This window comes from Perognathus longimembris, chromosome 2, assembly GCF_023159225.1.
Source record: "Perognathus longimembris pacificus isolate PPM17 chromosome 2, ASM2315922v1, whole genome shotgun sequence".
Lineage (NCBI taxonomy): Eukaryota > Metazoa > Chordata > Mammalia > Rodentia > Heteromyidae > Perognathus > Perognathus longimembris.
The window spans coordinates 119368744-119392869 of NC_063162.1; the positions used below are offsets into that span (position 1 = coordinate 119368744).

Sequence of the window (24126 nt, forward strand, 5' to 3'; positions counted from 1 at the left end):
GTGTGACTTGAAATACTTAGGACCATTCTACCTATCTTTGAGATGGATAGCAAACCTCATTTCAAAATATTTTAAGTAGCTGTAAAGCCTGAGTGGCTCCAATTTTAAGCCTGTGTTTAGAACAGATCTGAAAAAGGACTGCACCTCTTTACAGTAACGAGGCCCCATGTCTGAGGCCAATCTGTATTATGCGTTGGAAAACAAGACCACCTACAGAGGGCACCTCAACAATATGTGCCACAGCCAGTCTCCTTGGCACCACAGGCATGTGAAGGCAAAATGTTTTCAGTAAGAAAATACACCTCCAGGCACCATGCCAGGATGACTGCCAGAATCTTGAGTAGCATCACAAAACTCATTTTGCATTTTAAATTCTCTTAGAGAGATCTATAATCGTGTCTTTATAGTAGGTTTAAAATCTAACTTAAAAACAAAAAAGCCCACCTCCACCTGACCTACTGACCATGTTACTTACCTTCAGTCTCTTGCAATTGTTGGAGAAGATCTAACCCATGGAAACACTAATTTAAAAATCTGATAACCCATATACTCCCATGGAAACTGTAGGGTTGTCCATAATGAAGGCATTTACGAAAGAGAGCAGTTTCTGCAACTCTTGCTGTTCTCTGTGGTTATTATTGTGCCTTTTCAGAGAGAACATTAAAGGCTCCCTTTTTTCTACGTTGAAGTCACAGAATATGGGGATCCTACCTAGCTATCTCTGACAGGTCAGTGATCAAACAGAGAGTTAGGCAGTAGCCAAATTCCATCCATCTCTCAAAATTTACCAGGGACCAGCACTTCTGAGCTCCTGCCACCTTTCAAAGAGCTACCATTCAACATCAGATATGACAATAAACCCTTTCAAACAAGTATTTATATGCTCAGGTGTCCACTCAACTTCTAAACTCAATGATTTTCAAGAAAAAAAAATTAGAGGTGACAATGACCAAGCTGCATTGTATTCACAAACTGATATATTAAACTGAAACTCCTTTGTATAACTTAAGTATAACAATTAAAAAATTATTTCATGAATAACATTTGCTACTGAGAAGCAGTTAATTAAAAAAGGAAAGAGAAAAAGAAAAGATTTCACAATTCCTCTAAGAAAAGATATTTGAAGTTAGATATTGTCTTGCCAGTGTGATCAAAGCCTGTTTCTGTAATGAAGCTTGTCTTTAAATAGCACAAATCTTTGTGTGAGGGTTCATTTTCTTAACGTATCTACATTCACATAGACAAACTGGTACATGAGATAGCAAGAGACAATGTTTTGCTGAACTGCAGAACAAGATGCAGTCTACACAATGTGATGATGCAGAGTTCTTCAGCCAGCTCTTGCATAGCATCTTCCTCCCAGAAGCATTGGAGGCTGAGAGGGTTGTGGCCACTTGCATAGAAAAGCAAAGCAGAAAGCAATGCTTGCTGACTTCAAGCTACAAATTTTAGTGCCTGACCCAGCAGAGGGTACCAAGAGGAAAGAATGTAGTACAAATTAATTTCAGAAAGGGTTAGCAAAGATTTTCTTCAAAGGCCAAACACTCTTGCCACAAATGACTTCTACAGCAGACCAACCACAAGCAATGATGAATTGAACAGGCATGACTTAACAGGCAATAAGATCAGAAACATTTACCCTTCACCTCAGGAATGGCCGCCTGTCTAGGAAACACAGCCCTGGTACAGGATCTGTGGTTAAACAGAAGCTTAGTTCATATTTGCTGACCAGGACAGTGATATGTATGTAAAACAAGATTTTCAAATGTAGGCATCTGCAAAAGATACTTACACAGCCTCCAGCAAGAATTTCTGCTGCCAGTGGAACAGAACCATCTTTGTGCATAAACTTATCCCTCACAAAATCATTCACCTTGAAGAAAAATATTTATAGAGACTGATGAAAAATATAAACAAAGTCATTAAACACAAAATATATGCATCTGTTAATATGTATTCCTTTTTTGGTCTGCCTATTGTATAAACTAACAGATCTAATACAATTTGAGAGAAGTATTTTAATAGCATACATATGGTTTTGAAAAGGTAAAATACATACTCTTTCTTAATCTTGTAGGGAGAAAAAAATATAAATGACTTAGAAGTTCAAAATTCAAAAATGTCCTGCAGTCACAATAGTAAGACACATTATAGTTCAGACAAAATAAAAACATACATTTTATAATTTAAAAACTACCTTGTAAGGGATGATTAAAAAGTCACTTTTAAGTCTAACAAGATTTAATCTAAAACACCCCTTGCTGAGATCAATTTTGTAGATTTTTTTTCAGCTTAGTAGAAATTCAGTATCGAAAAATTCCTCAAAGATTCTCAAAGAACATCAAGGGCATTAATTAATTAAGTACAGTACTTTCAAAATGGTATGTACTACGAGCAATTTTAAGGAACAATTACCTCTTCTTGGCACATATAGGCCAGAAAAGATTAACTATTTCAAAGTCACATAATAAAATGGTGTAAAAATTTCAGGATTAAAACTCCATGGCCAAATCTAAAACTGGAGCTGAACTTTCTGGGACTTTCAGGCCTCAGCTGAATTACACAAAAACTTCTGCAAACACTGAAAGGAGTACCAATCACCTGTCAACATGAGCCAGGTACTGAGTAAACATGATGTACAGTCAACTTCAACTAGAACACTGAGATCTCTTATTTAGCTTTGGCAAATGCTAATGGGACACACCCTACACATTCTATAAATAGCAGGCGTAATTGAACGAGGACTCTTTGAAGTCAGAAAGTCTGAGTTGCAATTCTAGTTCTCTTGCACATGAGTTATATGGCCACTGGTATACTGCCTTAACCCTCAGGCCTCACTCTCCTTATCAATACACAGTGGATCATACTTTGCTTGAGATTAAAAAAATAAAATCTTATGAATGTCAAGTGCCTAATATGGGATGTATAGAGGGAGAACTCTGCTGCTGCTGCTGCCTCCGCAGCCACTGCTATTGCTCTGAGGAAAAGATGATGGCAAAACCATCAAGAGTGTTCTCCAAGGTCATTATCACATTTTGAAGGTTCAGTGTTAAATGGGAAATAATGAAAAGCCATGTGTGGTAAGAGACCCTGATCTTCAAATTAGTTAGCACCTCTGAGGAACCACCAACCTGCTGACTCACAGACATTACCTATTAGATTCTTAAGTATGTGCAAATTCCCTTAGTAAGAAACACCAACTCAAAAGACTTACTGTAAGTTTTATGGCCTTCTCTGGGGCGACTCCCAGTAACTGTGGCAGCAAACCTAAAAATCAACAAGAAGCAGAAGTATATTAAATAAATTAGCATTAACTAAACAAATCAACAGCTCTGTAGAGGGGATCACCACTTAAAAACTGGGGCAATCTTTGCTGCAATTTTCTGCTATTACCTTTAATGAGAATACTTGAGATGGAATGTTGAAGTACTAACTCTAACAGCCACAGCAGCCCCTTCATTTTCTGGATCATTTGCACATTGGGTCAATCCACAGTATGTGATACAGGAAATCTCATTATTCCAGAAAAGTCCCTGCCTCCCTCTTCCCATGCCTCCTACCCAGTGGACTTTACCAAATATAGAACAATATATTGGTGGATGGATAAACAGAGAGACATAGATTCCCAATACCTTTTCTGCCCTCCCTTAAATGCCCATAGATCTGGCATTAATTTATGGAACAACTCTAGCTTAGTAATGAAAACTTTATAGAGTAGATAATGCTCTTACCCATCATACATTAGAAAGAGGTCCTTCTAGAAAAATAGCAATTAGAAAAAAGATTTGTTCTGAGAAGAACAGAAAGAGCAAAGAAAGAAGAGAAGAAACATGCCAATGGCATTCAAGAATGAAAAATAATATCATCCTGGCCCATGTGAAGGAGGCACAGGGAAGTAGCCCAGGGAACCAATAGCTAGATACTACAGCCACCATCTAGGCCAAGGTCCTGAGCCTGGTATGTTCTCACTTAGATGAGCAGTATGTAGAGAGTTTTAATAAGACGAGTGATGTGCTAAGTCAGCTGCTGTTTGCATGAGATAGGAATGCTGGCTCTGTGTGAATCTTACGTCATACATGTTAGTCTCAGTAAGGGAGGTGTGGGAGAAAACAATCACACTTGACTAAGTCTGCTCAGTCTTTAGCATGACCAACTGGGGAGAGCTGAGGAAGCCTGTGGAAAGTAATGTTTGGGGTGACCAATGACAGCCATGTTTTGGACATGCTCAGCTGGACTGGGAGTCAGGCACTAGTCAAACGACAAGGGAGAAGTGTGGCCTTAGCCTGGGAAGGCAGTTAAAACAGTAGGGCCCTATATATCTGAGCTTAAAAACATTATTTTCATGCATTTTTTTCTAGGAAAAGAATGAAATGAAAATCAAAGACTAATATCTTCTTAGATTCCCACCCTGAATTAACACCAAGGAAAGAAATACATTCAGACTATACATCCTCCTGTCTTTACAATGGGCTTCAGAGTGCTAGCTTTTGTCTAATTCATCTACACAGAAGATCTACTTGCCAGGCACTGGGGGCTCATGCTTGTAATCTTGGCTGCTCAGGAGGCTGAGATCTGTGGTTCAAAGCCAGCCAGGGCAGAAAAGTCCCTGTGAGACTCTTCTCTCCAAATAACCACTCAAAAACCAGAAGTGAAGCAGCTTGAGGTCAGAGATTCTTGACTCTGTATGTTTCCAACATGTGAGTATGTTTGAGTAGCAAGAGCTTTAACACATAATCTAGCTAAGCTCCTTGCAAAAACAGAACTGGATGCTTGAACCTCTTTCTGACATCATGGCAAATTTGTCTAGATTGGGAGAGGCTCCCTTTGTAGACAAGACCCATGAATCTAAGCCTTCCACTCAGCTCTAATGCAGATATCTCAATGAGCACAGGTGCCGGTTTTTATTTCCATTACTCTATTAATATCCTCACAATAGGGAAATAATTTCTGTTAGTGTGTTTATGGTGACCGAAAGGTGAGAAATTAGACAGACCAACAGTTTTCTGTGTTTTAGGAAAAATCTTTATTTGTTTTGGTCAGTTGTTAGGCTTGAACTCAGAACCTAGGTGCTGTCCCTGAGCTATTTTTGTTGAAGGCTTTGTGCCTCATCACCACTTCTGCTTTTCTGGTGGTTAATTGGAGATAAGAGTATCATTCCTTCATAGGCTGTCTTCCTAGGCTGCAATCTTCTTGTCTCAGCCTTCTGAGTAGCTAGGATTATAGGCATGAGCCACTAGAACCCAGCCAAAAAATCTATTTTATTGGATAACTATAATGAAGATGCTGACTCCAATGGAATTTTTTAAAATTAAATAATGTTTATTATTTGCTAGGTACCACTTTAAATATTTCGTTAACTCACTTAGCATTCACAACCACCCTACATGGAGGAAAGTGAAGTATAGAGATTAATGTACTCTAAAGGTATTTGGCTGATAAGCAGTGAAACTGTGACTTCAAATATTTAAGTCCTTTTAAACTGTGTATATCCATCCATGACATTCAACTCTGCCATGTGACTAATACACCATTTCCTACCCAAACTCAATTGATTAATTATATAATCCGTCTGTACCAACAAGCATGTCAGTTTGCAATCCCTTCCCTAGATGGCTTTATTTACTTCATCTCTGGAGCTATCACTAGATGGACACCATGCAGACAACGAAGGATATACAACAGTCAATGAGTTAGCAATTGAGTCCTAAGGTCTGGAGACAAAGGGGGAACTAGCCAATCAGTTTCCCTCTCCACAACATAACAGAGAGTGCTTTTAGGCAAAATAGAATCAGTTTGTAGAGTGGCACAAAATGCAAAGATGCCGGTAGAAAGATGCCTAGTAAGAAGTTATATGTGGGCTAATGTCACAAGGAGGCAGAAATCACAATTAAACAAAAATTAGGTTGGCTGAAAGAAGAAAATGTGTCATGTGAAGAATAAAGACACCAAAGAGAAATCAAAGAATCCATAAAGAAATAAGCCATGAAAGGCACAGACATGTCTTGACCACCTTCTGGCCCTACTGAGGCCAGGCTCTAGCGTAAGTGCTCTCCTTGGATCTCCACAAGTTTCCTTTCTTCTTTCTTTCTTGAATTCACTTGTTAGCTGGAGAGGGGCGGGGAGCTGTTAGCTTAATAATCTAAAAGAGCCAAAGCAGCAAAAGAGAGAATGTAGGAACAGGGAACTACCTGGGCAAAGCAAGTATTCAGATTCAAAGCAAGCATTCTCCCCTCCTAAAGTACACTCACTATCAACTTCTAAAGAATTTCTCTTAATGAGAAGGCATACTTCTTACCCAATGATATATATATATATTTTTTTACTAAGAAAATGTGGGCATAAACCCTTAATGTCTGAAATCTCTATTTTCATCTCTATACTCAGATAAAAAACTGAACTGTTTATTTGCCAGATGTATTTTTTTCTCATCATTTAGTTGTAGCTCAAAACTGTGAATGGACTTAAGGTACTGTGATTTTTTTTTTCTCACTTGGCTTTTTTGCTCAAGGCTGCTGCTCTACCAATTAAGCCACACCTCTACTTCTGGCTTTTTGCTGGTTAATTGGAGATAGATTCTCATGGACTTTCCTATAGGGGATGACTTCAAACTTCAATTCTCAGCTCTCCTACGTATGATTACAGGCATGGACCCAAGCACACAGTTAGTGCTGTGACTTTTAAAAGATGATCTTTTCTCTCTGTAACTATCTTATGTCAGTATTTAAAAATAACCAATAAAAATTGCTCACAGAGCCAAATGACTACAGTGTCACATACAATCAAATTAGGTACCCTGAAATTTGTAGCCAACTAAAATTATCCTTCTTGCTATAAATTTAGTGATGCATTTTAAACAGCAAAAGAGAAAATGCCATATTTGACTAAAATGAGAGCAACAAATGTTTGTTCACAGAACAAATATTTACAAATGCCTTTTATGTGTGCTGTTTTTAAAATGAACTTTATAAATAGTTCTCAGGCTGAGATCTGAGGATTACAGTTAGAAACCAGCCTAGGGAAAGAAAGTCTGTCAGACTCTTATTTCCAATTAACCACCAAAAAGCCAGGAATTAAGCTGTGGCTAACGTGGTAGAACACTAGCTTTGAGCAAAAAAAGTTCAGGGACAGCACCTGGGCCCTGACTTCCAGCTCCAGGACCAGCACCCCCCTCCCCCAAAAAAACAAAAAACGAACACCAACAATCCTCAGTTTAGAGGGAAAGGGAGCCCTAGTTATCTTCTGGTATAAGAAGTGGGGAGAAACATCTGAGAACTCACTGTTCAGTACCAGAACCCAGCGCATCAGAGTATCAGAACACAATGGAGAGACTCAGTTATTCTGCCTGCAGGAGACAGACATCAGCAGATTATGGCCCTGAAGATTAGTGGTGGACGTGTGGCTTTAAGTGGTACAGCACTGGCCTAGCAAGCATGATGTTTAAGTTCAACCCCACTACTTTCCTAAATAAAATTTAAAAAAAAAAAGTCATAGCTGCAGTAGAAATATACCTGGCAAGGTCAGAGATCAGAGGCAGGAAGAATTAAAGTAATGTAATGAAATAATAAGAATTTCCTTATCTTAAATAAGGATCCTCAACTCTGTAAGAAAACCGAAGTGTACACCTGTCAAAGAGGAATCATTTGCCCTAGGGCTTTAGGACTAATAGAGATTCCCAGAGAGAGGACATATGAGTAGAATAGGTGCCATGTATACCAGGAAGATGTTACAGATGGAAGGGGAAATGCGTGTTAAAGGCACCCAAATCTTAAGATCATGACACATGCAGAACTGGGCAAAATTACTGGAGGCTGTGGTTAAACCACAAACATAATAATACATAATAGTGTATTATCCAGGGCATTTACTGCATACCAGGTATTAGTAATATGTGCTTTATGTGAATTAGCACATTTACTCCTCATAACCTTGCTCATGCACACTGTTTTTTCCTACCAATGAAGAAATAAGCCAGTTTCAATGGAGCTGCAGAAGTTCACTCAGTTAGATGGGGAGGAGGGTTCAACCCAGGTGGTTTGACTCTAGTATTAGTAATCACTCTCACATACTTGGGACATGCAAAGGGTCATGGGTAAGATTCTGTGGATATGCAGGATGGCTTTTAAATACAATGGCTGGCTGGGTGATGGTGGTTTAGGCCTATAATCCTAGCTATTTGAAAGACTGAGAATGGGACGATTGAGGATTGAGGATAGATAGACAAGTTTATGAGAGCCCTTCTCAACCCACAGCTAAGCATGGTGGTATATGTGCCTATCATCTCAAGCTAAGACTGGGGGGATTGCACTGCCAAGCCAGCATGGACAGAAAAGTTCCTGAGACTCCATCACTATAGAGAGAAGCTGGATGCTATAGCTCAGACCTGAGAACCCAGCGAAAATGGGAGGTCTAGACTAAATGGATCATGGCTCCAGCATGTGCCTGAGAAAGAGGTGAGACCCTACCTCAAAAATAACCAGCAAAAAAAAAACAAGAGTTGGAGACACAGCTTAAGACGTAGACTAGCTTAGCAAGCATAAAGCACTGACTTCAAACCCTACTATCTCCCCCTCAATAAAAACAAAAAAAGTTCAAAGTTGTAACAGCAGGAAAATGACACTTGACAAGGGCAGAGACCAGAGCCAGGAAGAATGAGAGTAATATAATCAGAAGTTAAGAGTATCTTTATATTAAATAAAGATCTTCAATTCAGTAAGAAAAACAAAGTGAGCACCAATTCCTAAGACCTGGACAAGGTGTGAGCACTAAGGTAGGCAGTAATAGGAACCATTTTTACTCTTAATCTAGTTATGACTAAGTAGCAAAATACAGGGAGCTGTAAATTATAATCTGTGGGTATGCTTTGTCAAGGCCACTACAGATGTGGATTTGACACCTTTAGTTGTAGGCAAATGCTTTTTAGGAGGCCTTATGATCTGTGGGACAACGAAAGGCTGCTTACGTGGGAATTCCAGGAACACTTCTTACACCTAGACTTTTGAGGGAAGAGGGTAGCATGGCTCAATAAGCCTAAAGCCAACATCATAGTTAGGGCACTTCATCATTGTCATATTTAAAGTTCAAGTGAATATATGTTTGACATCTGGGTAACTCAGAAGCAAAGTCAGGTTTCTAATATGTTTCTGGAAACTCATTTTAACCATTTGAAACAGAGGTTGAATGTGTGTGTGTTGTTTCTAACTTGTCAAAACTGCAGTTCATTTTCCAACTGCCTTGAATGAAATTTATTAGTGTGGTTGGTTTCTAATCTTCTCTTCGGAGTGCAACTCCATCGGCACAGATGGCAATGCTTCCTTGGCAAAGTTTACTCTACCAGAGGCTGCTAATGCGAGAAAAGATTTACAGGGCACAGTATTAATAAAGTGCTTTGTCTTCAAATTTCACAGGTTGGAGATATAAATCATATTGTCTCTTATAATTGTAGTCCCTGTGAAACCCTGTGCAGAGCTGGAGAAGCTGGTAGCCTAGTATGGGTGGCTTTGTACCTATGTGAGTGCCTAGACAAGGAGAAGTCTCTGTCTCAAAATCAATCAGCAGAAAACAGGACCGGAAGCGTGGCTCAGTGGTAGGAAAGCCTGTGTAGCAAGTGTTCAAACACCAGTACTGCCAAAACAAAACCCCTATTGAATCCAATGCTAAGCCATTTAAAGCAATTTACTGCCAATGGATTGACAGCAAAATGAATGATTTTAGGGTACGGGCTTTAGAGGTACACAGACAGACCTAGTTGGAATTCTAGGTTTGTATTTGGTTGTGGTGAGTGATTGTGGCTAAGTTATTCTTTGAATTCAATGAAGTTCACCATAGCTAAAACAAGAATGCTAATTACTATTGGCTGGTTTATTTTCATGACACTTCATCATTTATTTTATTTTATATATTAAAAAACTGTAATATTTGGATTGGTGTTATGTTTTCAATCATCTTTTTGGTCAGTTGTGGGATTTGAACTTAGGGCCTGAGCTCTATACTTGGGCTTTTTCCCCTCAAGACTGGCACTCTGCCACTTTGAGTCACAGGTCTACTTTCAGTTTTCTGGTGAGTAATTGGAGTAAAAGCATGGACTTTCCTGCCCAGTTGGGCTTTGAACTCTGACTCAGATTTCAGGCTCCTGAATATATGTTGGGTTACAGGCATGAGCCATGGCTTCTTTTCTTGTTTACAGAGACAACTCGGCATAACCAATATTCATAGTCCAGAATTAGGACTATAATGACTGTCCAAGTTACATTTTACCTATCCTTGGAAGAGCTATCCTTAAGCAGTGATAGTGCTTATGGTTTGAGAACAACTAAAGGCTCCATGCACTAAAGGAGTAGATAATGAATTAGCATCTTCAGGTATATTTTATTAAAATAAGTTAAAAATATAAGTTTTTCTTAACTTGGTTGATAAAACAACTTTTTACCACATAATTTTTACTAGCTGTCAGAAAAACGAAGGGATTAAAAACATTGGTCCAGAAGATAGACTAAATTACTGACTGTGCATAACTGTCTGCTAGTTACCTAATCTCTTTATAGCTCCATTTCCATACCTATTACTGGAAATTCCCACTAATAATGGGATTATTCTCTTTGTATGGTGGGAATAGAACCATTCTACCATCTTCTTGAGTGAGGGTGGTCATGGAGTGAGCTTCAATACCATGCCTCTCCTCTCTGTCTCTATGTCATGAATGGTAGGCTCTTTGGGAAAGCAGTGAAGCCAGGTTGATGGCCAATAGCAGCTGTAGTCACACAAAGCCACGAATCCAAAGGACAATGCTGGATAAGAGAAGCAAGATTTCATCTTTGTTAAGAAAGGAAAATCAAACAAACAAACAAAACTAAGGCAGCACTACTGTGTTAGTTCAAACAAAAGCCAGTTCAAATAATGCCAACAGGGCTGGGAATATACTTGCCTCGTATACATGAAGTCCTGGGTTGGATTCCTCAGCACCACATATATAGAAAAAGGCCAGAAGTGGCACTGTGGTTCAAGTGGTAGAGTACTAGCCTTGAGCAAAAAGCCAGGGACAGTGCTCGGGCCCTGAATTCAAGCCCCAGGACTGGCAAACAAAACAAAACAAATAAGGCCAACATACCCTGTAAAAGACAGCGGAGTACATACAGTAAAGTGAACAATATATAAGGTAGAGACAAGGGTCAGATTTTGTTGGGTCAATGCCATCCCTAAGACACTCCTATTTGCGAAGACACAGCCAGTGCACTGTTGTCTTCTAGTTTCCTCAAATTTTTATTCTTCTGACCTCACTGTAGAGGCCACTACACTTGCCCCAATCTCCCAAGAATCCCCTCCTCCTTGCTTTCAACATCAGATTAACCTTCTTTGTGAATCTATCAGCACTCCCAGTAGCCTGGCCTTAAAGCTTTTCTTCTTGCTCCTGTTTGCACGCCCTTCTCTCCCCACCAGTTCAAGCATTCTTTCCTCTGCCCCCACCCATTTGTTTCTCAATTTTGACTCATACTGCCCCAGGCATGAAGCACTTCCACCTTCCTAAGCACACTATCCCCTTTCAAAACCCCCCATCACAGTCCAGTGCTCCTCAGGCTCTCTGGGCCACTCCCTATGCTGGCCAGTGGGTTGGTGAAAGGGCAGGGGGCAAAGGCAGTGATTTCAATACCTGTTTAATCAGGGTTCAATGCCTTCCTCAAACTGTCAGGTACCATCTATTTAAGCTATGGCTCAGGATGTCTTTAGGAGTACAAAAACTAATTAATTCTGATTAAGTTTTAGGAAAAAGGTCAGTAATTCTGACTCTTTCTCTGTTCTGTGGCTTTCCAGAACTGAAGATGATTGGGAACATGAATCATACAATCTTTTCTTCTATCTAAACAATGAAGTTTTAATTTATGTCTCTCATTGCAGTCTCAGCAATGCTAGTAACAAGTTACATAGAAGAGAAACTAATTCAATCACTAATCTTTCCTTCACCAGGCTATACTTAATTCTGTGTTTTGGATACCCCTGCTGATTTTCCAAGCTCAATATTATTCTCATCTTGTTCTTGAAGCTTCTACCAACGTTCTCACCACTCCATCCCCTTAGTTGGAATTTCTACCATCTTAGACTCAGTTGATAATGAACTGCAGCTGGATCACTGGAGATTTCAGGGGGTCCAATAAGTTAATGAATGAACCGTTCCCATCTTATCCTCATTCTTGGTTTCATATGTTCAAATATCTGTCTCTTGATCCTTTGACAGTTTAACATTCTGAGCGCCCCCAGAAACTGACCAAGGAAATAAGATTCAAACCAATCTATTTTGCATTCCTTATAAGTTTTGGTGGACAGTTATGGATATATGACTCAGGGAAGTTCGCAGATTGATTTCTCCCAAGATGCGCTTTAAATAATGAAAACAGAGTCATGGAAACCTCAATCATTTTACCCTGGAGCAAGGAGTTTTTCATCTTTTAATATAGAAGAAGTGTTGTAGGAAGTAGAGCCGACTCCAACTTGACTAGGGAAACATGGTAGGAAATGTTGGGGGGAGTAGAGCTGACTCCATCTTGATTATTAGGTCAACCTGACCCCAAAATTCTGCTTCTGTAAATGGCTTGCTTAACTTGTTTGTTGCTTGTCCTACCCCGTGTCAACCTCCTATATCTGTGCCACGTTTGCTTAACTTGTTTGTTGCTTGCTCTACCCCCCGCGCCAACCCCCTACATCTATGCTATGCTTTTACCTTTATAAACCCAGTTCAAGGACTGTTAGCTGTCACAGTGTCAGCTCCCGAGTCTGCACTGTGTCCCTGGCCAGTCAGCCCGCTTTTCACTTTTGCAAGTTCAGCTCCCGAGTCTTTGCTGCAACACTGGCCAGTCAATTTACTTTTTGCTTCCCCAATAAATCCATCTTTTTGCTTGAGACTGTCTCTGAGTGGTGGACTCTTGGAGGGATGTGGAATCTCATCCCTCGAACCCTGTAACAGAAGTACTAAGAAGAAGTAATCTAACCAGAAGTCCATAGAACTTGGATACTGTCTATGGCAATGCTATCAGCCATGGAGGGCAGACCTGGCTTACCCTAGCAGCTTGACAACTTCCTTCTGAAACATATACAGATAGATGACTTCCCGAGATATCCCAGAAAATCCTCTAGATGTCACCTTGAGAACATTCCAGGATGGAAGATTTCTTTAAGATACAGAAGCAATTTGAAATTGACACATCCCAAAATTTGCAAGCCAATATTACTAACTGGCAGATCCTTCTACCTTCTTCCCTTGCTCTAGTTTCAAATTAAGTCTAATTCACAAAATGATCTATCTTTTCTGTCTAGGAAATTTTCTTTTGGGCTTCTCTTTCCAACAGACACAAAAATCCCTCTTAGAATGTATTTGATGGACCCTGATTTCTCTTAGATATACTTTTTTTTTTTTTTGGCCAGTCCTGGGGCTTGAACTCTGGGCCTGGGCACTGTCCCTGAGCCTTTGCTTAAGGCTCTATCATTTGAGCAACAGCGCCACTTCTGGCTTTTACTGTTTATGTGGTACTGAGGAATCGAACCCAGGGTTTCATGCATGCTAGGCAAGTACTCTACCACTAAGCCACATTCTCAGCCCTTAGATATACTTTTATTTACCCAAAGGTTCTCTGAAAAAATTCCAATTTCAGAGACTCCTCACCTCAAACTCCTGAATGACAGGAGGGTGTTGTAAAATTCAAAAGCAGAAATTAGTTATCCCAGGAACATTAAGAGCCTTTCATTATGGACCTTACTTAATCAATTGTTTCTCATAAATATGTCCAGTCTGTGGCAGACCAAGGACTGACTCATGTGGTCATGCAATTCATTCAAATCCAACAAGCTGGAAGCTGGGCAGAAATTCATTAAAGGGAGCAAGTTAAATCAGTATGGAGACTGGGGAAGTTTTTACAAGCAATTTAGGGAGCCCTGGATTATTTCAGTTAGTATTTCTCTGCTAGTCAGATTTTCAAAAACTACCCCAAAAAATTAGTCATTTTTTTTTTGTGAAGAATGTAGACTGCATCATAAAAGTTTGTGGAGTCAGACACTAAAGATCCCTATGCAGATCTTTTCCAGCAACTAAAACGTGTAAAGTCTGGGTCTTCTAGAAACAAAGAAACAGAGACCTACACGAAGGAAAGTGAGAATTAACCAATTCACACATTAAAGTTGCTGATGCCTGCTGGGGCACAGGCTATTGAGGACTGCTGGCTGGCTGTCCCTATGGTTCCACAGCTATCTCATCTCCTAAGAAATGTGCTCTCTGATTACTGCTGGACAACTTCCAGGATGGTATACAGATGATGGCAGCTGCCAGAGAAGGAAAAGAACAAACCAATGCATTCTGAAGCACTGAAAGAATTCTCTGAAAATAACCTTCACTTTAGTTCCACAAGGAACTCCTTTTAAATACAAAAACAGTTGTATTCTTGTTGTAAGAAAAAGAAAGTGTGACAAAAAATAGTTATTAACCTTATAATGGAAGCACAATGCAAAGCACCATAGTTTAGAGCCATTTGCCAACTGTGAAGAAAGATACACAAAAGTAATTTTAAAACAGAGGAGAGATCTCCTAATATTTCCAAATTATCCTATTCATGAAATATGAACATTTTTATATATTCACATATCTTGATGGAGAAGTGCTTCATGTTATGTAAAATTTTCAAATGTGTTTAGACTTAAGGCATGAACTCAAACATTATTTCAAAAATTACCAGGTGAAAGAATCAACAGCAAGTTTTATTCTAAAAGTTTAAATTTAATCACTTTCCCCTAGAATGACAAAAACCAACAACCCAAAACCTGAATTACATTCAACTAGAAATGTACAAGGAATTGTATGTATCTGATACCTTAGCTTTGTACATGAAGATAATAATTGTGAGTCTCAAAAATACTTGATGTCTTTTAATTTTTCTACTATGATTTTCTTTCAATAAAAATTTGCCATGAATTTCCTACCTTTTCATATTGTCTCTCTCCTGTCCAGTGATAGGCATTTATAACATACAGTGGCATATAATTAACAACCATGTGAAAATAACTAGGGAATCAGTCCCTGACTAATCTAGACCAGAAATGAGTTATTTTTCATAGCAAGAATGTAAATCAATATTATTTTCTTTAACTGTCTCTCATCTCTTTGTTCTCAAGATGTAACTTACAGATTGAAACTTAAGAGTTTTATAGTAAATCTTTTGTTTTAAATCCTTTGCTAGCAAAGATAAGAACTCAGAAAGAAATGAACATAGGTGACACCTAGAGCTAATCTCCTTACAGTCACACTCTACTTGTCATCCTGACAGACAGCTCTGGCCCTTGCCCCAAGGGCTCAGGCACCTCTAACAGGTTATATAAATGGCTATTTATAACTCCCCAAAAGGCCCAAGAGCTGCTTCTTTGGTGTTCAGAATGAGCTTCATCTCTATGTGCCAGCTCCCTTCCCTTCCCCTGAGAAGTTAAAATTAGTCACAATCATGGTACTCAGACAACAACTGAACCACCAATAGATAGAAACCACTATTCACAACCCATGTTGCTTAGCACTCAGTGGTAGAGCACACTTTGAACTCTTCTGCCTACAGGGTCAAAAGGACAGGTCACAGAAGAGAAATATAGCTATAATCAAGAATCATGACCTGCCAGGTGTGATCACAGAAGAACGTTTAAAACAAACCCAGTCAATACAAGCACACTGAAGATATTCAGCAGTGCTGCACAGGGCTCTCACAACTCTAAAGGCACTCTTAATATTTATTTACTCCAATACTCATAAAAGCAAAGCTCATAAAAGTAGTTGGTAATGCAAGGCCGTGGCTCAGACATTTCTTCAGAAAAGAGGGTTAAATTTTTCCTTTCACAAAACCACCCACAGAACAGGTAAGGTGGTCAATTTTGCTTAACCGGCCTAAAAGCAGGATCTGTGACATTAACCTTGTACTACTTGGAAGCCATTTTATTTGCAAGGGGGTTGTCACCAAGGGAGAAAACTATTTCAAATGGAAGGCACTGACCCAACAGGGGTCATCATCAATCACCTGGGGTCAAAGACCTTCCCAATTGTAAGAAGAGGCAGGGGGGAGGGAAGGAGGGAAAGAGAAAAGATCAAAAGGCCTTTGATGAGGGTTATCTACCTATCTAATAGGATTTGCAAAAATGGAACTTCTCTACAGTTGGAAACCTCCCAACTTCTAAGGTGAGAGGATTGTTTCTTCCATGAGTTTCCTTTGGAGAGAGACTGAAGTCAGCAGATGGCAGAAGAGGCCTAGAGGCCTGGGTTAGCATAGTTGCCAGTTTTATCTGCCTGGGCAAAACACTAAACACTATTTTCTTCTTTTAGAGCAAGCAGCAGTAGGAAGAAGAAGGAAGGCCTGCAGGTGGACAAATGGCAAAGCAGCAGGCCATCAAACACCTTGCAATTCTGTATTTTAACTGATGCAAATACACTTTTTCTTCTTTTCAGAAGGAAGGTGGGAAGTCAAGGTATGTATTAGGCAATATCAGCAAAAAATCCAGAAAGGATATAGGATTCTTTGCATTAGAGATGACATCTTCTTAGCTCACTGCTTAAAAATCTTCAGTGACAAAATAAAGGTAGTTGGAGACAGTAGATGACATAGCTAGGGTAGAGTGGGAATTAACTCCACTGCATACAGTCAGATGACTTGAAGAGGTGACTTGAATTCAGAAAGAGGCAGGGAGGGAGGGCTCCACTAAGGCTTGGAAATCTGCTGGACAGATTTCCTGTTGTAGAGTCAGTTGTATTGCAGTAACCAAGACCTCCGCAGATACAGTATCCAATGGACAGTAGTATTCTTTCCTGTGATAAAGATTAATTTGCAAATTTGGCTGGGCATATACCTCAGTGGCATTGTATTTGCCTAACACGTGGAAAATACTCGGTTCAATACCTAACACTACAAACATAAGTAAATAAATAAACTAATTAAATAAAAAGGTTTAGAACAACAAGGTATAAGCAAGGATAATAAAGCAGAACAATCATAATATTTTATGAAAGTGAGCACTCTTAAAACATCTTAGAATACTATCTTTATACTACTTGTGGTGAAGTGAGATGACACAATGTCTGTGTGATAAGATGAAGTTTGGGTGGATGATAAGGACACTGATGCAGTAACTTTCTGATGATATAGTGGATAGAAACTCATCTATTTCATTTTGAATGCAGAAGAAATGAGATTTCATCACACTTTTCAGACTAATATACAATTTACAATGCATGAACTGCTTATTTCTGGAATTTTCTAATTAATATTTTCAGATCATGGTTGACTGAGTAACTGAAACCACAGAAAGCAAGATCTTGGATAAGGGGGCCCATTGTATATTCCAGAATCAAGAATCCCATGTAAGCTTTGTCCTGTCCTGAGGATACCTTTCCTTTATTAGCTGCTAAGAGGAATACTTCAGGAACACAATGAACCCTTTAAAAACTTACTGAAGATGTTTATAAAAAATAATTTATTATTTTAAGAAATAAAACATACAGGAGAGCAATATAAATGGCTTTCAGATTATGGGCTGTTTTGATTAGCCATGCCCTACATGCCTCCAGCCCACACCCATTAGCATGGATAATTGAGAATCTGCTGTATTCCATTTTAACACAGTCTCCCTAATTCAGTTCAGGCACTGAGATAGAAAGCCAAACCTCTGGCTGTTATGTCTGCTTACAGAATATGGCGAATGGCACTAACCTCTATACAGTCCAAAGAAGCCTTCGTAACGGAGCACCTTCTTAAAACAGTCAAAACTGTTTTTATACATGAGCTCTCCCACAAAAGAGCCAGTTGAACGTTGGTTCTGCATTCGAGTTTTTACAAGATCGATAGGATATACAGCAGTAGCTCCAACAGCTAAAATTAAATAATATCAAGATTTTAGAGGGAATTAATGTCAGTTGGAAGGGGAAAGTAGATAAGATCAAAGAAAAGCCTAAGAAAAGAAATAAATTTTGCACATATATATGTACATAGTTTAAATCTGCAGTAACTTTCTATATTCTTAATAAACCTTTTGTGGATTTTCCTTCATGTATCTCCTGATAAAAAAAGATGTCACAGGGCTTAAATTAAAGGGAAAACAGTACAGGCTAACCTCATTATTCGCCTGTCTTTAAAAGTCTGCATGAAGATCAGGAAGAGAAAACTCATTTGTAAGAGCCTAATTCTATGCAGGTATGTAACAAAGTCCCTGTTGCTCCCATTTAGTCATAGAGACAGACTGACTTGGGCAACAAAATACTACAAACAGAAAATCTGAGAAAAGACAAAAGGGAGCACCAAAGTGAGTATCTTGCACAAATCATGACTAACCTCCAGCAACAGAACCCAGACCAAACCGGTAGGCAGACTCTGCAACTTGTAGGAGAATCGGCCGATCTAAATCACCAGAGGCTTTCTGCACATCCACAGTGCAGGGAGAGTGGGCAGACAGGAGGGGAAAGGAAGAGAGACACAAACAGCACATATTACTTAAAAAACACTCTCTAGGTCTAAATCCATGATACAACTAAAGTGTCAAATAGGAAAATAAAGTTAGATTCCATGAATTTTCAGTAATAAAAACTATATTATTTCTTGCAGTATTTAAAGTCACATTTGGACATAATAAAAGCCATTATTTACCAAAAATGATGTTGCATTGTACTCATGTATTGAAAGCCCTTTGTATAACTCATTCAAGATAAATTTTTTAAAAAGTGAATGCTACTAGACACTATGTTGGAAATGAACTTTACATTTTGGGGGGAAGTGGGAGAAAATGAGGGAGGGGGGGCAACATTGTTCAAAAAGAAGTTACTTATGTACAGTTACTTACATAACTGTAACCCCTCTGTAAAGCACCTTTACAATATTTTTTTAAAGTGAATGTTTAATTCTCACTAGTCACAAAGGAATGAGATACAATTTTTCATTAATTAAACTGGCTGTTTTATTTTGATTTTTTTTTCTTTTTGCTTATAAGTAGAAATATCCAGACTCACAAGAATTAAGTAAAATAGATCTTACGGAACTAGTTATCAAACTAAGCAAACGAAGCTGAGGAAAATTTGATAAAATACATCCAAACACTTAAAACTCTTACGTACATAATATTAGGCTAGAAAAGAAGCTTGTAAAACTATAGAAATTCTAAAAAGCAGCTTTTTTTTGGCAGGGGCGGGGTGTGTCAGTGGTGGGGCTTGAACTCTGGGCCTGTACTTTGTCCCTGAGCTCTTCAGTTCACAGCTACCACTCTACAACTTGAGCCATGGTGTCACTTCGTTTTCTGGTGGTTAATTGGAGATGAGAGTCTCATGGACTTTCCTGCCCGGTCTAGCTTTGAACCATGACGCCCAGATCTCAGCCTCCTGGGTAGCTAGGATTATAGGCATGAGTCACTGATGCCAGGTGTTTTTTTTAAAGGCAAAGTTCTGGAAATACTTTAATGACCAGTCTTAGAAATCTGCTCAAAATACAACATCACAGGAAGTGGTACTGCTGTGGCTCAAAGTGTTAGAGTGCTATCCTTGAGCAAAAGAGCTCAAGGACATGAGTTCAAGCTTCACAACCAAAACCAAGCCAAAATATCTGCAATAGTACCCAAATAAGGAAATACAAGCTAAAAGAACATTGCAGTTAGACAGGTATTTATTTTACCATCCTTTTTTCCTTTAAAAATATTTTATGATAATAAAAACATTTTGAACAACACAACATGAAGTCATTTACTGAAAGAATTTGTGGGTCTATATGCATACAAAATACATACTAATGTTTTGTTATTGCCACTATCCAGAGATAGATACTCAATGTATTTATGCTGCTATTAGTAAGTGGTTATATTATAGGTGATTATTAATTTTTCCTCCATTAGCCCATCTTTCCTAAATTCATATTCCAGGTAAGTCTGCTGTTCAGTTGCTATTTTTCTGGCCTATCATCATAAGTATTTCTGAGGCTAAAACATTTTAAAACATTTTAACATTTAACATATTGCACTTCTCTGCCTACATAAATAAAATAGTGATTTTATGACTCAAAGACTTGTCAAATAAGGATGACATCTAGTCAGGGCCTGTTGAATAAATATATTCAATAAAATTTGTTTTCCAAAAGCCCTTATAATTAAAAATCAGGGAACAATGAAAATAATCATGAAGCCCAGCTACCAACCCACTGAATTTTAGTTGCTGTCAATGTAACACAATTCTAACATAATGAGATTATTTGGAATCTCCTTCAAAGTCACTTAACTGAAAATAGCTTTACATAGAAATACGTATCTCTAAGAATGTAAAACATGTCTTATACAAATTTCACAAGCTCTTCCCAATTCTGTCCCTGCAAAGATGGAGCTCAATAATACCTTCACTTTGACAGACACGTTCAAAAGAGAAGCACAATTTTATTTATATAGATAAAAACATGCAATACTTAGAGCATCCAAGTAATGGATTAAAGTATTCTGAAAATAATCAAGGGGAGGAACTTCCCATTGCCACTAATTCTCATTTAAAAGACAAATGAAACTCCAGATTCTCATTTACCATTTTGGAAGTTAGAAGTGGTAGCATATTGTTAAAATGACATAATAAAGACTCCAGTTTCTCCACTCCTGTGTAGGACAAACATTCCACAGTGCTGGGACAGGTACACTTGCCCACAGGTGGATGACCTCCCTTGCTCGAATGTGTTACACCCAGTGGGGTTCATGCAGTAAAAAGCATGTTGTGGTCCACATGAGGCTGCTGTGAATTGCTCTAAACCTCTAAGCAGCAGCCAATCATTTCCTGCTGTAAATCTCATCAAACTAGCCCTAACCCTTTCGTGGCCACTATCAGCCAGCACCCCATTCAAACTCTCAAAAGCAGCAAAAGGGCACACAGGTTAAAAGTAGTGGGATGCCACAGCCAGCTGGGGAGCAGGGATATCTTAAAAACTTCTCTGCTTTGCCTTTATCCCCAAATTTCAACAACAGCCGATGGTATATAGAAGAGGAGATAATCATCTCATACGTGGTGTTCAAAATCAAAGGGAAGAGAGAGAAACGTAGCCACCACCTCTGCACGTGATTATCGAGTTTTTTCTTCCTGCACCAAGGGAAGTCGGCTTCCTCTTTCAACCACAGCCAGCTGGGTTTCCAGAGGTGCCAAGCTGGGATTTACTGAGCACACACCCACTAGTTTGACTTCCATGCTGCACACAAAACTCAGCCACTGCTTTTGGGTGGGAAGGAACTAAAAAAGAGGAGGGTCCTGGCTTGAAGCCTGGCAGTCCTAAAAACGTAGCCCGCATCAACCCATTGTGGTCAAACTGGCGTCTCTATACAGAATCAGAGCTCCAAGCCAAAAACGGTTAAGTCTCACAGGATTCAGAGATGGCTTTGCCTTAAAGGAGATCTTTTTTCTAAAAACGACATTCTGTCTGTGAGTGGATTTATTCTACAAACACCATATAAGCACAGCACATGCCAGGAAGGCTTTTCTTCTCTAAGGTTGATCTACAGTGAGCTGAGCAAGAGTTAAGTGAGGAGGTCCCAAGTCTTAAGTTTCTGATTCCCACAACTTCAAGAGATTGGGTTCTGTTAACCATAAAATAAAATTCAGCATTCCTAAAATTGTTTCCACATAACTTATGAATCCTTTCATAGAGAAAATAGGTCTAAAAGCCTCCAAACTATGACTCCAGACTAAACAAAATTATCTCATTTTGATACTCAGAAAAAAAAAGAAGGCATTACAGTTAAGACAATAATCTGACGGAGTGCCTCTGTGGAGCAAAAGACAGCTTTCATTTAGTCATGTGTAGCTGCTGCTGCTGGGGACAGTGACAGCTCAAGGCTCCTTTCCATCCCCTCTACCTGGGAATGCTTTTGCAGTGTTGGGTTTCCAGTGTAGTAGGGAATCACTCCATTTTGGGAGGGGGGGGGAACCAAATGGGCTTGAACTAAGGGCCTGGGCACTGTCCCTTAGCTTTTCCATTTAAGACCAGTTAGTGTTCTAGCACTTGAGCCACAGCTCCACTTCAAATTTTTTGCTAGTTAATTGAGACAAGAGTTCCACAAATTTATCTCTCTGGCCTGGCTTTGGGCTGTGATCCTCATATCTCAGCCTCCTGAGTAGCTAGGATAATAGGCATGAGCCATTAGGCAAATTATTCCATCTTTGAAAGGAAACAAATGCCATTATCTGTTCATAGAAAGTCTCTAAGTAATTTCTCTTCTCAGCATTCTGAAAATGCCTAAGTTTGGGGACGCCAAATAAAAAATGATAAGTCAAAAACTAAGATCAGAACAGGACAGAGTAGGAAAGATGCTAGAACTTATAGGCACAGGAAGGAACTTCCTGAATATAGTCCCAGGGGCACAACAAATAGGGGAGAGACTGGACAAATGGGACTACTACAAATTAAAAAGTTTCTGCACAGCTAAGGACATAGCCACCAAAACAGAAAGACAGCCAACCATATGGGAAAGGATCTTTACCAGCACAGCAACAGACAAAGGCCTAATATCAGTCATCTACAGAGAACTCAAAAAACTAAGCCCCTCCAAGCCCAATAAACCAATTAAGAAATGGGCAAAGGAGCTAAAGAGAGACTTCACAAGAGAAGAAATAAAAATGGCAAAGAAACATATGAGGAAATGTTCAACATCCCTGGCAGTAAAGGAAATGCAAATAAAAACAACCCTGAGATACCACCTCACTCCAGTTAGAATGGCCTATACTCTGAACTCAGGCAACAACAAATGCTGGAGGGGGTGTGGGGAAAGAGGAACCCTTCTCCATTGTTGGTGGGAGTGCAAATTAGTACAACCACTTTGGAGAACAGTATGGAGGTTTCTCAAAAAGCTCAATATAGACCTACCCTATGATCCAGCCATACCACTCCTAGGCATCTATCCTAAACAGGAAGTCCCAAGATATCAAAAAAGACATTTGTACTTCCATGTTTATCGCAGCACAATTCACAATAGCCAAAATATGGAAACAACCCAGATGCCCCTCCACAGATGAATGGATCCAAAAAATATGGTACCTATACACAATGGAATACTACATAGCAATTAGGAATGGTGAAATATTGTTATTCGCAGGGAAATGGTCAGAACTCGAACAAATAATGTTGAGCGAGACAAGCCTAGAACACAGAAAACAAAGGGGCATGATCTCCCTGATATATGACTGTTAAGAAAGGGAGACGGAGGAGACCAGGTCTGTGAAACCAAAAACTGCTTGTCAAATGGTATTTCCCACAGAATTGGGGCAGCGACCCAATAGTATGTAACTAAAACCAAACAACTACTCAACATATAAAGGTCAAAAATTGACCTCTCAGTGGAATACAATAGCTCAAAAGCTATGTATGTACGTTCATATAAGACTACTGTTGACATATTGTCTAATATCGACATTACATTTAAAGCCCTAGGCGAATTTTCTTGGGCTTGGCCACGTGGCTACTGTATATGTTCTTGATACATTGTATATTGTATATATGTCTACCTGACCTAGAGAAGGGAAAAGAAAAACAGGGCGTAAGATATCACAAGAAATGTACACACTGCCCGACTATGTAACTGTACCCTTTTTGCACAACACCTTATCAAAAAAATGTGTTCAATTAATAAATAAATTAAATTTAAAAAGAAAAGAAAAGGGGCTAAGGATACCTCAAAAAACATGGGGAAGAAAACTTATTCTTTCTCTTCACTCACCTGTCTCTGGGCCTCAGCCAAGTTGAAGGGCAGAGTTCCTTCTTCCAGAGGAGCGATCCGCTCAATGTCTGCTAAGGTCATACGTCTGGAGGAAAAACCAACACAAGCAACAACACCAATTCCAACGTACTAAATGGAAATTATAACACTGTACAATATTCTTTTTATCATTTCCCATATTTCAGTGTTGCTTTTCATTTGGCTTCTTTCCCTCTCTATGTTGCCCTCCTCCCACCCTACCTCCTAACCTTTTATTAAACTAATTAAAAAAAAAAAAGGAAAGAAAAAGCCAACTTACCCCCTTGGCTCATATAAATCTGCTAATTGAAACAAGATGTCAACTTCCATGGGTGTAACCTGACCAAATTTCTGAGCTGCCAGAGCAAACTCCTCTGAATGGGGGGGGGG

The 24126-nt window shown here is 39.1% G+C and overlaps 1 protein-coding gene and 1 long non-coding RNA gene across 2 annotated transcripts in view; both read right to left on the reverse strand.

Annotated features, from left to right (window-relative positions):
- The window catches only part of Slc25a13 (solute carrier family 25 member 13), a 178651-nt gene that overhangs the window by 42266 nt on the left and 112259 nt on the right, over positions 1 to 24126 (reverse strand). Inside the window, exons 8-13 of the mRNA XM_048340063.1 lie at positions 24017 to 24110; positions 23719 to 23803; positions 18333 to 18417; positions 17715 to 17873; positions 3215 to 3267; positions 1793 to 1873 (exon numbers count right to left, since the gene is read on the reverse strand). Coding sequence (XP_048196020.1) covers positions 1793 to 1873; positions 3215 to 3267; positions 17715 to 17873; positions 18333 to 18417; positions 23719 to 23803; positions 24017 to 24110 — 557 coding nt within the window. The remainder of the gene's footprint in view (positions 1 to 1792; positions 1874 to 3214; positions 3268 to 17714; positions 17874 to 18332; positions 18418 to 23718; positions 23804 to 24016; positions 24111 to 24126) is intronic.
- On the reverse strand, positions 12453 to 12721 carry LOC125347027. Its single transcript, XR_007210088.1, has 2 exons — positions 12684 to 12721; positions 12453 to 12621 (listed from the first exon to the last, which is right to left on the reverse strand). It is a non-coding gene; the product is annotated as an uncharacterized LOC125347027 (long non-coding RNA).